Here is a 13,706-nt window from a genome sequence, read left to right on the forward strand (position 1 = left end):
GTCAGGTGCCTAGAGCTGTCCTGTGGCCTCTCCGGCTCAGCATGGCTCAGGCACTGGGAGAATCAGTTGCACTGGGGTTGTTGGGCCTGTGCTGGTCTCTGGCCATTGCCCATCCTCTTCCTCCGTGAGTAAAGCTGGCACTGGGGAAGGACTGGGGTCTTGGCTAGGGTGGGATAGGGCGAGATTTTAGGCCTGTGGCAAGTTTGGGGTCAGGAGCTAAGGGAGAGGGACTGGGCGCAGGGGACCCAGACATCTGTCTGTCTTCTCTCTAGGGCTAGTGCCCCTGGGAACGGAGCTGAAGGTGGGAATGGGGTCAAGCTGGACCCAGACGTGCTCGGTGAGGCCCCGACTCCCTGAGTCTGTCTATCTGTCTGGCTGTATCTCTGCACTGTATCATCTGACTGGTCTTTTACTTGCCATCTCCCCACCTCCACACTAGAACGCTGCTCAGATGGCTGGAGCTTCGATGCTACCACCCTGGATGAGCATGGGGCCATGCTGTTTTTCAAAGGTAGGAGGGGCTGGGTTGGGGCATTTGGGACCTCAGACTTGGTCCCCTTCACAGAGGGGTATCCATCTGTGGGAGATCTTATGAAGTACCTGGGAGTATCACCCACAACTTCTCTGTAACTATCTCAGTAGGACAGAGGTTGTTCTGGGTGCCTCAGTGAGTGTGCATCTTTCAGGGGAGTTCGTGTGGAAGAGTCACAACTGGACCCGCGAGTTAATCTCAGAGAGGTGGAAGAATTTCAACAGCACCGTGGATGCCGCATTCCGCCACAGTCACGACAGCATCTTCCTGATCAAGGTACTGCTGGGCCAAGTTCAGGGCCTGGCCAGAAAGTGCTGGAATCCACACTAGCGACCCTCCCCGATGTGGCCTTGGCATGGAGCCCTTACCAGTATGTTCCAGGTTTCCTCCCACTGTGCCCTCCTTTCTCAAATAAACTCAGGTTAAGGGAGTGTGTGTGTGCACGTGGGCCCGGCAGGCGCAGCATCCAGTGGCTATTCTTCAGTCCTAATCTTCGTCCAGACCTCTCTGCTATGCCTCACTCACACTGTTGGCCATCCTTCCCTTCCTGGCAATTTCTTCCCTTGGCTTCCATGACCCTGCATCGGGTCCTCTTCACATGATGGCCAGGTTGTGCACAACACAATGGTACCTGGCCAAGCAGGAGAGTGGAGGATGAAACCCAGCCTGTGCTTCTTGAGTCCCGTTGCCCTGGCCCAGGCTTGGTCTGCTCAAAGGAGGGGGCGCCTTCTCCTAACTTGCACATAGGTGCTGTGTGGTTGGGAGGCCCTCATTGCCAGCCTTGTTTTCCCTCCTGCTTCTTTTCCTGCTCTTCTCAGGCTTCTCTTCCTCTGCCAGTCCCTGAATGTTCCTGGGAGATCCATCCCAGCCATTCCATTACCTCCCTGGGTCTTGTCAACCATTGCCATGGCTCTGAGGACTCTATGTGGTGGGCACCAGATCTGGCTCTCTCCCAGAGCTCCAGATATCTCTTTCCAATTTTGTGGTAGACATCTCCAACTTAGATGTCCTGCAGGAACCTCAAATTCAGCATCCCCCAAACTGAACTTAGTATGTTCCTTACAAATCCACCCCTCCTCCTATGTTCTCTGTCTCAGCAAATGGCACCACCACATGCCAGTTCCTGCAAGCCAGGTGCACGTGGGTCTCGAGATCTGGCCCTTGGTTGTCTTTTCAGGTTTGTCTCCTCCCCCACTACCTGCACTGTGTGCCAGCCACAGGAGACTACACGTAGTTCTCTGAGTACACTCTGTACATGCTGCTCCCTCTGCTGGTAACACCCTTTCCACACTTTTCCACTTAGAAAATTCCTGCTCAATTTTCAACTCTTGGCCCAAGTGCTTCCTCCTCTGTGAAGCCTTCTAGGAATTCTCTAGGTAGACTTAGGCAGTCTCCCTACATCCCCAATGCCTTTCACATGTTTCCACCTTGGTGGCTGCATGGCCAGGACTGTAGGAATAATTTCTCCTTTTGTACAGTGAACTCCTTGAAGGCTGAGACAGTCTTGTCATCCTTTTATCCCCAGTGCCTCTCACAATACCTGGCATATAGTAGTCATTCAGGAACTGTTCCTTGAATGAATAAATAGATAAATGAACAAATGTATGTATGAATGGATGGATGATTGTAGGATGACTATTTGTCGATGTGTTTGCCAAGACTAATACAGTTGCTGATAAGTGGGCCATGGGAGTGTCTGGTTGTACATAGCCAGATGTGTGTGTGTTATAGTAATAGTGATGGGATTTGCACAGTCTAACTGAGGGTATGTATTTGTGCAAGAGGACAGTACATTGTTGTCCACAGACTGATTGAGCGTGTATGGGGCTGCAGGAGAGTATCAGATAAATGCAATAGAACAGAGATGTTGTGTGTGAATGCAGAATGGCAGTATGGGAGGATGCATAGTTAAAAATAGAGTGATTTTGTATGCAGGGGGACAAAGTCTGGGTGTACCCTCCTGAGAAGAAGGATAAAGGATATCCAAAGTTGCTCCAAGAGGAGTTTCCTGGAATCCCGTTCCCACTGGATGCAGCTGTGGAATGTCACCGTGGAGAATGCCAAGATGAGGGCATCCTCTTCTTCAAAGGTCAGTCCAGCCTGGAGTAATGGTGGGTTGGTGGTGATGGAGGCAGTGGTAGGGATGGTGGTGGTGGTGGAGCAACTCTATGGCTTCCCAAGGAAGTGAAGAAATAGAGAATCCAGTTATGTTCTAGAGGTCAATTAGGGGAAGGAGAGGAAGTCGTCCTGAGGAAGGTAACTGGGTGTAATTCTGCTAAAAGTTCCTCATTGTTCCCCATCACCCTTAGGACAAATCTATGTTCTTTAGTCTGTCATATAAGGCTCTCCATGACCAAGCCCCTATTGACCCTCTAGCCTTGACTCTCATTATACCCTTACCTTGAATATGAAGCTCCAGAATTGTGTGCTGTTCCCTGGACACCCAATCTGCTTCATGCTTCAGACTTTCCTCTCTCTGGAGTTCCATCTCCCACTCTAGTTTGCCTTGTAACTCCTGCTTCAGATTTTAGTTTAAGTATCATCTTCTCTGGGAAATTTTCTCTGACTCTCCCCACTGCCCTTGCTGAGCTGATCATCTGCAATTTGCTGCTGAATTTTACTGTATGATCACTCTCCTCAACTGTTTACCTGCTGGACTGTGAGCTCCATGTGGCCAGGACCTTATCTGGCCCATCCTGGGGCCCAGTGCAAGCAAAAGGGAGAGCATAGCCTGGCTTCACTGAATGCTCGTTGATTGATTGGACAAAGGTAACCGCACGTGGTTCTGGGACTTTACTACGGGAACTGAAAAGGAGCGTTTCTGGCCGGCCGTTGGGGACTGCTCCTCTGCCATGCGATGGATCGGCCGCTACTACTGCTTCCGGGGTAACCAGTTCCTGCACTTCAACCCCGTTTCTGGAGAGGTGAATTCCAAGTACCCTCTGGATGTCCGAGACTACTTCATGCCCTGCCCTGGCAGAGGTGAGAAAGCCCTAGCCCCTGGGTCCTAGTGGAATTCGCCCACCTTCCCTGAGTTTGCAGACCCCGTATGCCCCAGCTCCCATCTGCACTGTGTGCTGTAACACCTTAGCCCTTGCCCTAGCCCCATTGTCATTCTGGCTTTTCCCAGCTGTCTTCATATGGGAGAAGACCACAACCCCACTAACCCAGCAGTCTCTTCCACCTCAGACCTCTCTGACCTCTGGCCTCCTTCTGTGTTCCCCCTCACCTATATCTTCCCCCAGGTCATGGACACAGGAATAGGACCAGCCATTGGAATACTACCCACCATGGCCATTGGGATGTGCCCTGTGGCACAGATATAGCCTTGTCTGCACTGCTATCTGACAACCATGGTGCCATCTATGCCTTCATTGGTGAGAGATGCCCCCCGACTCCCCAGTCTCTGCCCTCCATACCTCCCATCTCTTTTACATGTGTCTCCCATCTCTGATACATTTCCTCCATTTTCATCACTGCATCCCTTATTTTATCCCCTCGGTCTCACCATCCTTAGCATCCTTTGCATATCCTTTTTCATCCCTCATCTCCTCTGATGCATATACTGTTCAACCTTGTCTCCATTGCCCAGGCCTCTAATTCATCCACCTGCCTGCCTCCCAGTACCATCTGATCCCAGGTCTGTGCCCTCTCTGGACCTCTCTGGGTCTCTTTGAGGAATCATATTCCCTTTGTTCTTGCATGTCTTGCTAGGTCCTCTGGCTCCCCCTGAGCTTATCTTGAGGAGCTCCATCTTTTTCCAGGTGCCTGGTTCCTATATCCAGGCCTTTGGGCACAGCACTACCTGGGGATGAGATGTTCCCATTACTGAGAACCAACCAAGAAGTGTTGGGTCTCTTAGAGCTTTAGGAGATAGATAGCTTCACTAGCCCAAGGAGGTTTCTCCTCTGAGTGACCAGTGGAGACCCCTCCCCAGACCTGTGGCATTAATTGGTAAAGTCATCTAATGACATCTAGGGATGTTCTGGGGTTAGTCAGGCAGGTAGTGATGAGTCTTGATCCACACTTGAGAACAGCTCCAAGAGAAGGAGTGAATAACCATAGTACACTCAGCCTAAGATATTTGTATGATCAGATATAAATGTAAAATAGTGGTGAGAACATAGAGTAGGGAAAATTCTTTTTTGCTCTTAACTCCTGGACAGATCTGATCAGATATGGCTACCAAGCTATAAAGAAAAATACACAGTCACAAGGAAAGCATATCCCCACAACAGGAATGCATGCTGTAATAAGAACATACACCCGTGATGAAACACACCTATAGTGAAAATATAGACCTACACAGAGACTATATGTCATGGTAAGAACGCATAAGTATCAGGAGAACATGCAGCTATGGTGAGAGCGTGGGACCATTGGGAGGACACACAGACAAAGTGCTATAGAGATAGAGATAGAGATAGAGATAGAGATAGAGATAGAGATAGAGATAGAGATAGAGATAGATGGATGGATAAATAGATATAGCTAGCTAGCTAGCTAGCTAGATGATGATAGATAGAGAGAGAGATAGAGAAAACAGGGCCACAGGGACCACACAGAGATGTCACGAGAATACTCAGCCATAGAGAAATCATAGAAACTCAAGGCAATATGGCCATCACTCGAATGCAGCTGAACTCCTAAATTCAAAGGATAAGCTATGTTCCAGAGCTGTTGAGAGAGGACCCAGGCATGGAGAGAACACAGTTATGTTAAAAATATCCAGCTGAGGTGAGAACTCACTATCTTGGTGAAAACACCTGTGTGACCCAGATACTCAGCACGGGGCTGATCCTCTCCTCTCTTTGATGAATTTTTCTCTTTTCTCTACCTCATAGCTTTTTATCCATTCTTTCTGCTTTTTCACAACTTTGGCTTGCACATGGACCAACGTGTCCTCTCCACCTTCTCTCTATTCATGATCTTTCAGCCTCAGATCCAACTGATGACAGCCTCAGTTACTCTTTTTTTCCTAGTCGGATTTCCAGAGACAGAATCTGACTGGCCCAGTCCATATTTTTATTCCAGACCACATTAAAGTGGTTGCTGGTCAGCCTATGCATTGGCTGTTGATGAATTGGAGACTCATCATTTATTTCCAATGCACAAAGAGTAGCATAGCTCTGATCCTCAAAATGGGGGCCATGAGCAGGGCAGTTTCAGCAGGATGGGAAGGTAAATATGCAGTCACCATGACATGCCCAGTAAACAGCTATACAGAAAACTTGTGGCTGCAGCGAGAACACCAGGTATTTATTCAACAAATATTTATTGAGCACCTGATAGACACTGGACATTGTTCTAGACAATGGGATTACAGTAGTCAACATGGCAGATGAGACACTTTCCCTCACAGAGCCTCCTAGGGAGAGAGGACAATAAGACAGAGAAAAAAGGAAAGAGAATACTTTCAGGTAGTATTAATAGCTGTGAAGTGTCCTAGGAACATCAGAATGTTTCTCATTCTGAGATACCACTTGGAGCTAGTATAAATGGATTTAAAAGTTGTTGATATTTTTAAATATAAAATAAAAAATGTTAAGTGTCAAAAAAAAAAGCTGTGAAGAAAATAAGACAAGATAACGGGACAGAGGTGAGGAGAATGAGGGGCCCCTTCTCTGAAGAGATGATTTTTGAGCTGAGATTTCAGTGATAAAAAGGAATTAGCCACATAAAGCACTGGAGGAAAAGCATTTTAGGGAGGGTGGACAGCAAATACTTTGAGGAATCAGGAAAGGAAGCCAGTTGGCTGGAGCATAGTAAAGGTGAGTGGCTTGAAAAGAGAGACGCAGGGGCCAGATTACATAGGCTTGGTGTGGATTTTCAACTGTAAAAGGAAGCCTAGGGTGGGGGTCTTGAGCTGGGCTGTGATATGTTCTGACTTATTTTTTTAAAGATCATCCTGGCTTCTGTGAAATATAAGTCATACAGATACAACTGTGTAAGCACAAATCCAGCTAGTAGTTTTGCAGTTGTCGGCATTAGAGGTAGTGACAGCTTGGACTAGGATAACAGCAGCAGAGGTGGTAAGAAGTCCTCATGATATATTTTGGAGGTTGAACCAATGGCATTAACCGATTTATCGGACATTGGTCAGAGTAGGGAAAGGAAAAGGAAGATTTCAAGAATGACTTAGCTTTTGGGGATGGGGCAACTGGGTGAATGGTGGTTACTTTTTCTAAAATTAGGAAAGACTAGGGAAGGAGCGGGTGTGTGTGTGTGTGTGTGTGTGTGTGTGTTTGGTGGTGGCAGAAATCAGTTTGGACATGTTAGGTTTTTGGCGCCGAATGGCCCCAACTGGACACATCAGGTAGCCAGTTGAGTTTCAGCCTGATACTCAGGGGAGAGAAGAGGTCCATCAGAGCTGAAGAGAAAAGATTGAAAGTCATCAGCATGTAGATGGAATTTAAAGCCCTGGACTAGGTGAAATCACCAAGAGAGTGAGTGTAGATAGAGAAGAGGCCCAATCTAGGGGATTCCAGTACTAGATATCAGGCTGAAGAGAAGAGTGGTCAAAAAGATAAGAAGAATGCTGGAAGAGTCTGGTATCATGGGAGCCAAGATCCCAAAAGATACTTAAAGAAGGGAGTCATGAGGAGTCAAACACTGCTGAGTGGTAGAAGAAGATGAAGACAGAGAATTGACCATTAGATTTGGAAAGTTGGAGGATACTGGTGACCTTGAAAGGAACACTTTCAATGGAGGAGGGAAACAGAATGTAAGGGAAGTGGGTTGAGGAAGAAAAGGTAAATGGGAGCTTAGACAATTCCTTTAATAAGATGTTATGAAAAGGGGAGAAGAGAATTATGGCGCTGGTCTGGCTACCCCCATACTCTCCTGCCACCTCAAGGGGATTAGAGAGCAGGCAGCATGAGAACCTCAGTGGGAACTTGCTGGGGTGCTTACCTTTGAACTTCTGGCCACTATATCTCATTGTCTATAGCATCTCTGCACGTGGACATCTGAGACATGTAGGGAGATCCCACCAAACCCCATGATGTTGGCCTCACATGGCAACTTGGCCACTGTTCTCCACGCTTGCCCTTCTGTCAGGCTCCTGCTGACTCCAGTTCCAATCAGGTCACAATGCCCAACTTTGCCAATCAAGGCCTGCTCTACTCCCTCTCACTTGGCCTCTTCCCTCTTGGCCTCTGGATGCATTCTCTCCTCCCTCTCAGGACTCATCCCTGCACCTGTCACTTGCCTTTTCACTGCCCAGCCTTTTACCACCAGCACTTGAGGTACTTCTGATACTCCATAGGGTCCCACTACTGGCGCCTGGACACCAGCCGAGATGGGTGGCATAGGTGGCCCATTGGCCATCAGTGGCCCCAGGGTCCTTCAACAGTGGATGCTGCTTTTTCCTGGGAGGATAAACTCTATCTGATCCAGGTGTGTGTTGGGAGAGTGGCTTGATGTAGAGGCTGAGGGGATATCCAACTCTTGTGCTGATTCATGTCCTTTGTCCTCCAGGGCACTCAGGTGTATATCTTCCTGACAAAGGGAGGCTATACTCTAGTAGATGGTTATCCAAAGCAGCTGGACAAGGAACTTGGGAGCCCTCCTGGCATCAGCCTTAGGGCTGTGGATGCAGCCTTTACGTGTCCTGGGTCTTCTCGGCTCCACGTCATGGCAGGTGAGGAGAGTCTGGGTGCAAAGGCTTGTTCTGCTACTTCTCCATGACATAGGTCCCCACTGGGCACGAGAAGGGCTAGGTCAGGATCTCCATGTTATGTCTGGTGCCTTCTTCCCAGGACGGCGGCTGTGGTGGCTGGACCTGCAATCAAGAGCTCCAGCAACATGGACGGAGCTTCCTTGGCCCCATGAGAAGGTTGATGCGGCCCTGTGTGTGGATAAGTCCCTTGGCCCTCACTCGTGTTCCGCCAACGGTCTCGGCTTGTACCTCATCCAAGGCTCCAATTTGTACTGCTTCAGTGACTTGGAGAAACTGAATGCAGCCAAGACCCTTCCCCAGCCCCAGAGAGTGAACAGCCTCCTGGGCTGCAATCATTGAGAGGCCTCCTGACGTAAGTCTGGCCCAGCCCCTTCTCCCCATTTTCCTTACAATAAAGCCAGAGTGCTTCTTCTCTTGAATCAAGGGGACTGGCTGTGGAACAAGCTCACTTCTTTCTTTGAACTGAGAAGCTAGTAACATCTCTTTTTTGAGGCTCTCAAGCTCAAATGAGGCTGCAGGAGGCAAAGGAGGGGAGGGCTGAGGGACAAACCTCATTTCTGCACAGATGATTCCTAAATCCAGATCATAAACTGGCTTCTTCCAGACTATCTACACATAGAGGGAAATGGAGGACCAAAGGTAGGAGAAGGAACTGCTGTGTTTACCCAGTAAGTAAGAGGCAGAGCAGGGACTCCGACCCAGCCTGCTAATAACTCACCACAGCTTGGCCCCAAGGCATCAGGAAAATAGGGCCTGGGGCAGCTGTGCATGAGCAAAGTGAATTGGCTCAGAGTTGCCATGGAGGACCATGGAGGCCCTCAAATTGTGGTTCCAGGTGGTTCAGGCAGCTCCACACCAGAAGACGAGGCTTTGGTCGCCATGAGTTAGGCATAACAAGTGGAGTGAAGTTGAAGTGGGGAAACAGAGACACCTCTGTGTGTCAGAGGCAAGCTGGGGAAAGGGCAGAAGGAATAATTCGTGGACCTGGCACCATGAAACACATTTGCAGAACACAGCCCCTGGGGAGTCCTGCTGGTTACCCTTCAGTCCCCGGTGAATGTTGTCTTGGTGGAGGTTGCAGTGGTTGGTTCTTTTCTGATCATAAACTGACCAAGGCTTTAGGTTCCAAACTTGCTAACAATCATTTGACTGGGAATTGGGCCTGGACTATGGACAACTGGATCTCGGGTGAGACCCTTTTCTACCTTTTCTACCTTTCCAACCCATCTGAGGTTGAAGATTTGTTTGCTTGTTTATTTTAGGCTCAAAAAATAGCCTCAGACTCTAGCAAGGGGCTCTCACTCTGAGCTTCCATATCCTAGCTCTTCCATAAAATGGGTATAATACTACCCACCTCCCAGTGACAATGAATATGGACTCAAACCCATCCCTTAGATTCTCTCAGGAAGGGGCCCTGGAAGCAGACCCACACTCTAGCCCATGGCCTCATCTGGTTTAGGGTCAGCCCCTCCTGACCTGGTGGCTCCTTGCTTTATGGGACTTCGGTGGGTAGAGTAGTAGACTGACAAGCTCCACCTGTGACACAGGGCTTTGCACTGGAAGGCCAGGCCACAGAGTGGCTCCTGGGAGGCACCAGGCCCTACTGGTTCAGGAGAACTGTCTAAGGTTCCTTCACCAGCCTCAATGGCTGGGAGGGGAGGCAGGGGATGAATCTGGGCCTCTTAGATCAGGGTCCACCCAGGACTTGAAGTTGGCCAGGCTGGGAACACAGGTTAAGGTGCCAGGCACTTGGGCTGTGGGGTCCACTCCAAAGAAGTATCTTGAGCTTTCCCCTTCATCCCTGATGTATCTGGATGCTTCTTCTCATGGGGTTGGCAGCCGCTCCTTCAGTCTGAGTGGTGAAGACAAGGCCAAAGTCTCAGGTCTGGGCCTTATTCAGTCCATGTACTACATCTGGGGCATCACTGCATCATACCAGGGAGCCTGAAGGTATCTAAACAGTTATCCAGTAACTTTGGTACTCAAGGTTAACTTCCTCCTCTCTATTGAAAGAGGAGTACTAAGTCTCCTCTCTCTTCTCTTCTTCCCTGCTCCGTTGCAGGGAAGCCTCTAGCTTGTCTCCAAGAAACTTCCAGATAAGGTCCAACTCATGCTTCTTTCATCCATTCACTTAGCACTTCCTATATGCAGAGCAGTGTGTCAGGCAACGGACTAACAAGATGAGTCGGACAGTGCCGGCCCTCATGAATCTGCCGCTCTATCATGGTCAGGAAGGGAACACAGACAAGGCATCAGATAAATGCAATAAAGTGAGATAGACATTAAGATGGAAGACTGTATCTACAAAGGAGAGCGGAACCAGCAATACCTGGGATGGAGAGGGGCTTAGGGAAAGGCTTTATATATGATATAACACTTGAGCTGAATTTTAAAAGATGAGTAGAAAGTATACAATTCCTTTAGCAAATATAGATTCACTGCCTACTATCCACTACCATGCCAGGGAGCAGGACAGGCAGAGCAGACAACATGAGCAAAGAAAAGCCAGGGGAGAAGAGATAGCCAGGATTGGGAACCACAACTACTCAGCAGGGCTGAGTACAGGGGATGAGTGAGGGACTGGTGGGATGAGGCTGGAGAAAGAGGCAGGGGCTTCTCAGCCCATGGGGGGCTTCCATGTCAGGCTAGGAAGCATGGATTTTGTCTATCTTTGGAGCAATGGAGACCTACTGAGAGATTTTAGACAAGAGAGTGAGGTGATGAGATTTACATTTTAGAAAGATTACTCTGACAGTTGCAGAGTGGATACTGGGTGAAAGGAGACGACAGTGGATGTGAGGAGAACACTGAGAAGGTTGGTGCTGTGGTCCAGGTGGTAAATCATAGAGGGCTGGACACTGTTTGGCAATAATGATGAAGAGAAGGAGGCAGATTAAAAAATATTTAGAAGACAGTCTATAGGACTGGCTGATAGATTGGATAGGAGGGTGAAGGAGAGCGAGGAATCTCCCCTCCAAACTGCTCCATGGCTCCTTTTTCCTGTTCGTCATTGTGCCTCTTCTTCCCAAACTTTCCATGACGCCCTCTCGAATTCACACTCCATGGCTAATAAGCTTCTCTATATTCTTTACACACTCCATGGTAAATACACACTTCTATCTCTTTACCTCCAGTTTTAATTGACACTGGCTCTGCCCCAGGGCCCCTCTTCCTTTCCCTGTAGCTGTCCAAATGGATGGGCAGCAGTATCAGCATTGGCATGACTCTCATACATGTCTGTACCATTTCCCATCCTCTTTCTATGCAGGTTAAATTCCTCCTCCTTTGGCCTCATGCAAGTGAGCCATACCATTCTTATGCCATCATCTACCAACCTATGTCCTCTCAATTGCTGAAATCCCTACTTCAGCCACCCAATTAGTATGGCCAAATTCTGACCCTAGTCATCATTCGCAATTGCTCCACCTGTGAAGAAATTCCTTAAATCCCAGCATCCCACTTGTGCCCACAACATCTTATCCTTATCCTTCTGCCTCCCTCACAACTTCATTCTCATGCTCCTGCTCTTTTTTATCGAGATATTTGGTCCCTTTATTATCTCCCAGTCCTCCATTCCCTAAAAGCCATTTTTTTCCCTATCCAAATTGAACATCAAGGTTGATCATCTGAACAAGCTTTCTTAACATTACATTTATTTTTCTGTCCTCTTTAACTTCTATTTAACCTAGCCATAAAAAAGAAAAGAACAACAAAAACCAACTTGAGGTCAGAGAAAGAGTGAGAACATTGGAGTCGGGCATGTCTGAATCCCAGTCCCAGCTAGGCCACTTACTAAGTCTGCAGATTTGAGAAACAGCCTCTCTGAGCTTTGTGTGTGGTATATGTGTGTGTACAAGCACTGTGTATGCAAAATAGGAGAGTGTATTGTACCAATCACTGTTCAATAAGGATACAGAAATCACTCTAGATATAAGCAGAGAAGGATTTAATGCAAAGAATTTGTTACAAAGTTGTGGGGGAGGTCTGGAGAAGCATAAGAGGGAAAGCAGGGTTACCCAGAGATCAGGAAACTACCGCTAATCTTGGGTTAGACGAGCAAAAGGGAGAAAAAGTACTGCCCAAAGATCAAGGAGCTGGAACCTACAAATCTGTACTCACTTGCTGATGCGGCTGGAGTTTGTACTGCTGATGCTACTGGAACCGCCCCCACTTCTGCTAGGCAGGAACCACTGCTGCTGACGTTGCCAGAGGCACTGCTAAAAGCAGAAGGGCTTCTCCCTTCCTCCCATCTTCCTCACTCAAGGGTTCCCATTGGCAGAACCTAACTGGAGCGAAGTGACAAAGGAACCTGAGAAATGTGGTTTTCAGCTTTCCAGTGCTGTGGGTGCAGGGGAGATTATAGAAGAGTGGATGTGGGGATAAGTACCAACAGGCAATATCTGCCACACATATTCATCATAACTTGTGGTTGCAAGTGATAAAACCCACTCAAAGTGGTGTAAGGAAAAAGGGAAATTTATTGACTCATGTGACTTCAGGCAGAGGTTAATATAGCTGTTAAATTGATGTTATTAGGCATCTCTCTCTCTCCATCCCTTAGCTCTGCTTTCTTTGACTTGGCTTCATTCTCAGGCAGGCTCAACCTTCCTGGTGGCAAGATGTCCACCAGGCTTACATTCTACCAGCACCTTTTACCCAACAGTTGCAGGAAAATTCCTGGATCTGATTTTCACTGGCTCAGATTTAGTCATGTGACCATCTTTGACTTGATCACATTGACCTGATCATGGGTTAGGAGCCCAACACTGAAGTGTGTTGTGGGGCTGGAATGATTCCCGTCTGAAGCACACAGACTTAGAGTGGGGAGAGGATGGGTCTTCAAAGAAAACTGATGTGCTGTGACCAATAAAAGGGGGAATGGATGCTGCACAGATAACAACAACAAAGGTAACAACAACATGTTCATGACAAGATAATACTTACCTTGTAAAGTTTTTCTTGTTCTCTATCCAACCCTCCTTCCCTTCCTCAGCTAAAGACTTTGAAAATATTGATATCACTAGGCATGAAATACCTCAACCTCTTGCCTGCTCCCATCTTATTAATTACCCTACATATATCCTTGTCATCACCCCTACCCCTGCAGTCTATAAAGTTAAGGTGTATTATTCTTCTACATGAGCCCTTGATCCCACCTCCTCTCATCACCTCCTGGATCTCACTGCATCTCTCATCTTCTTTTTTCTTTACTTTCAAATCCATCTTCTCTACTGGTATCTTTTTGTAGCTTATACCCATGTCCAATTCTCCACCATCTTAAAAAAAAGACAAAACCAGAATCTTTAACTTCATATCACTTTTCAGGTACCATCTATTCTTTCTTCCAAATTTCTCAAAAGAGGGTTCTGCACTTACTTATTCTACATCCTCATTTTCATTTGCTCAATTCATTGCATTGCGGCTTCTGCCTCCATTTTCTGCTGATATAGATCATATCATGGGGATCCATGACCTCCATGTTGCCAAATTCAA

General features: G+C 47.7%; 1 protein-coding gene across 1 annotated transcript; it reads left to right on the forward strand.

The window, feature by feature from the left end:
* Positions 1-8,656, forward strand: HPX (hemopexin). The gene is made up of 10 exons (XM_087433995.1): positions 1-124; positions 273-337; positions 440-511; positions 687-808; positions 2,468-2,621; positions 3,302-3,514; positions 3,778-3,909; positions 7,800-7,930; positions 8,012-8,174; positions 8,293-8,656. Exons 1-10 carry the CDS (start codon positions 42-44, stop codon positions 8,550-8,552), a joined length of 1,395 nt encoding a protein of 464 aa, XP_087290121.1. The 5' UTR covers positions 1-41; the 3' UTR covers positions 8,553-8,656.
* Positions 8,657-13,706: the final 5,050 nt, after the last annotated feature.

Source organism: Ceratotherium simum, chromosome 7, assembly GCF_057802395.1.
Source record: "Ceratotherium simum simum isolate JZ-2026a chromosome 7, ASM5780239v1, whole genome shotgun sequence".
NCBI lineage: Eukaryota > Metazoa > Chordata > Mammalia > Perissodactyla > Rhinocerotidae > Ceratotherium > Ceratotherium simum.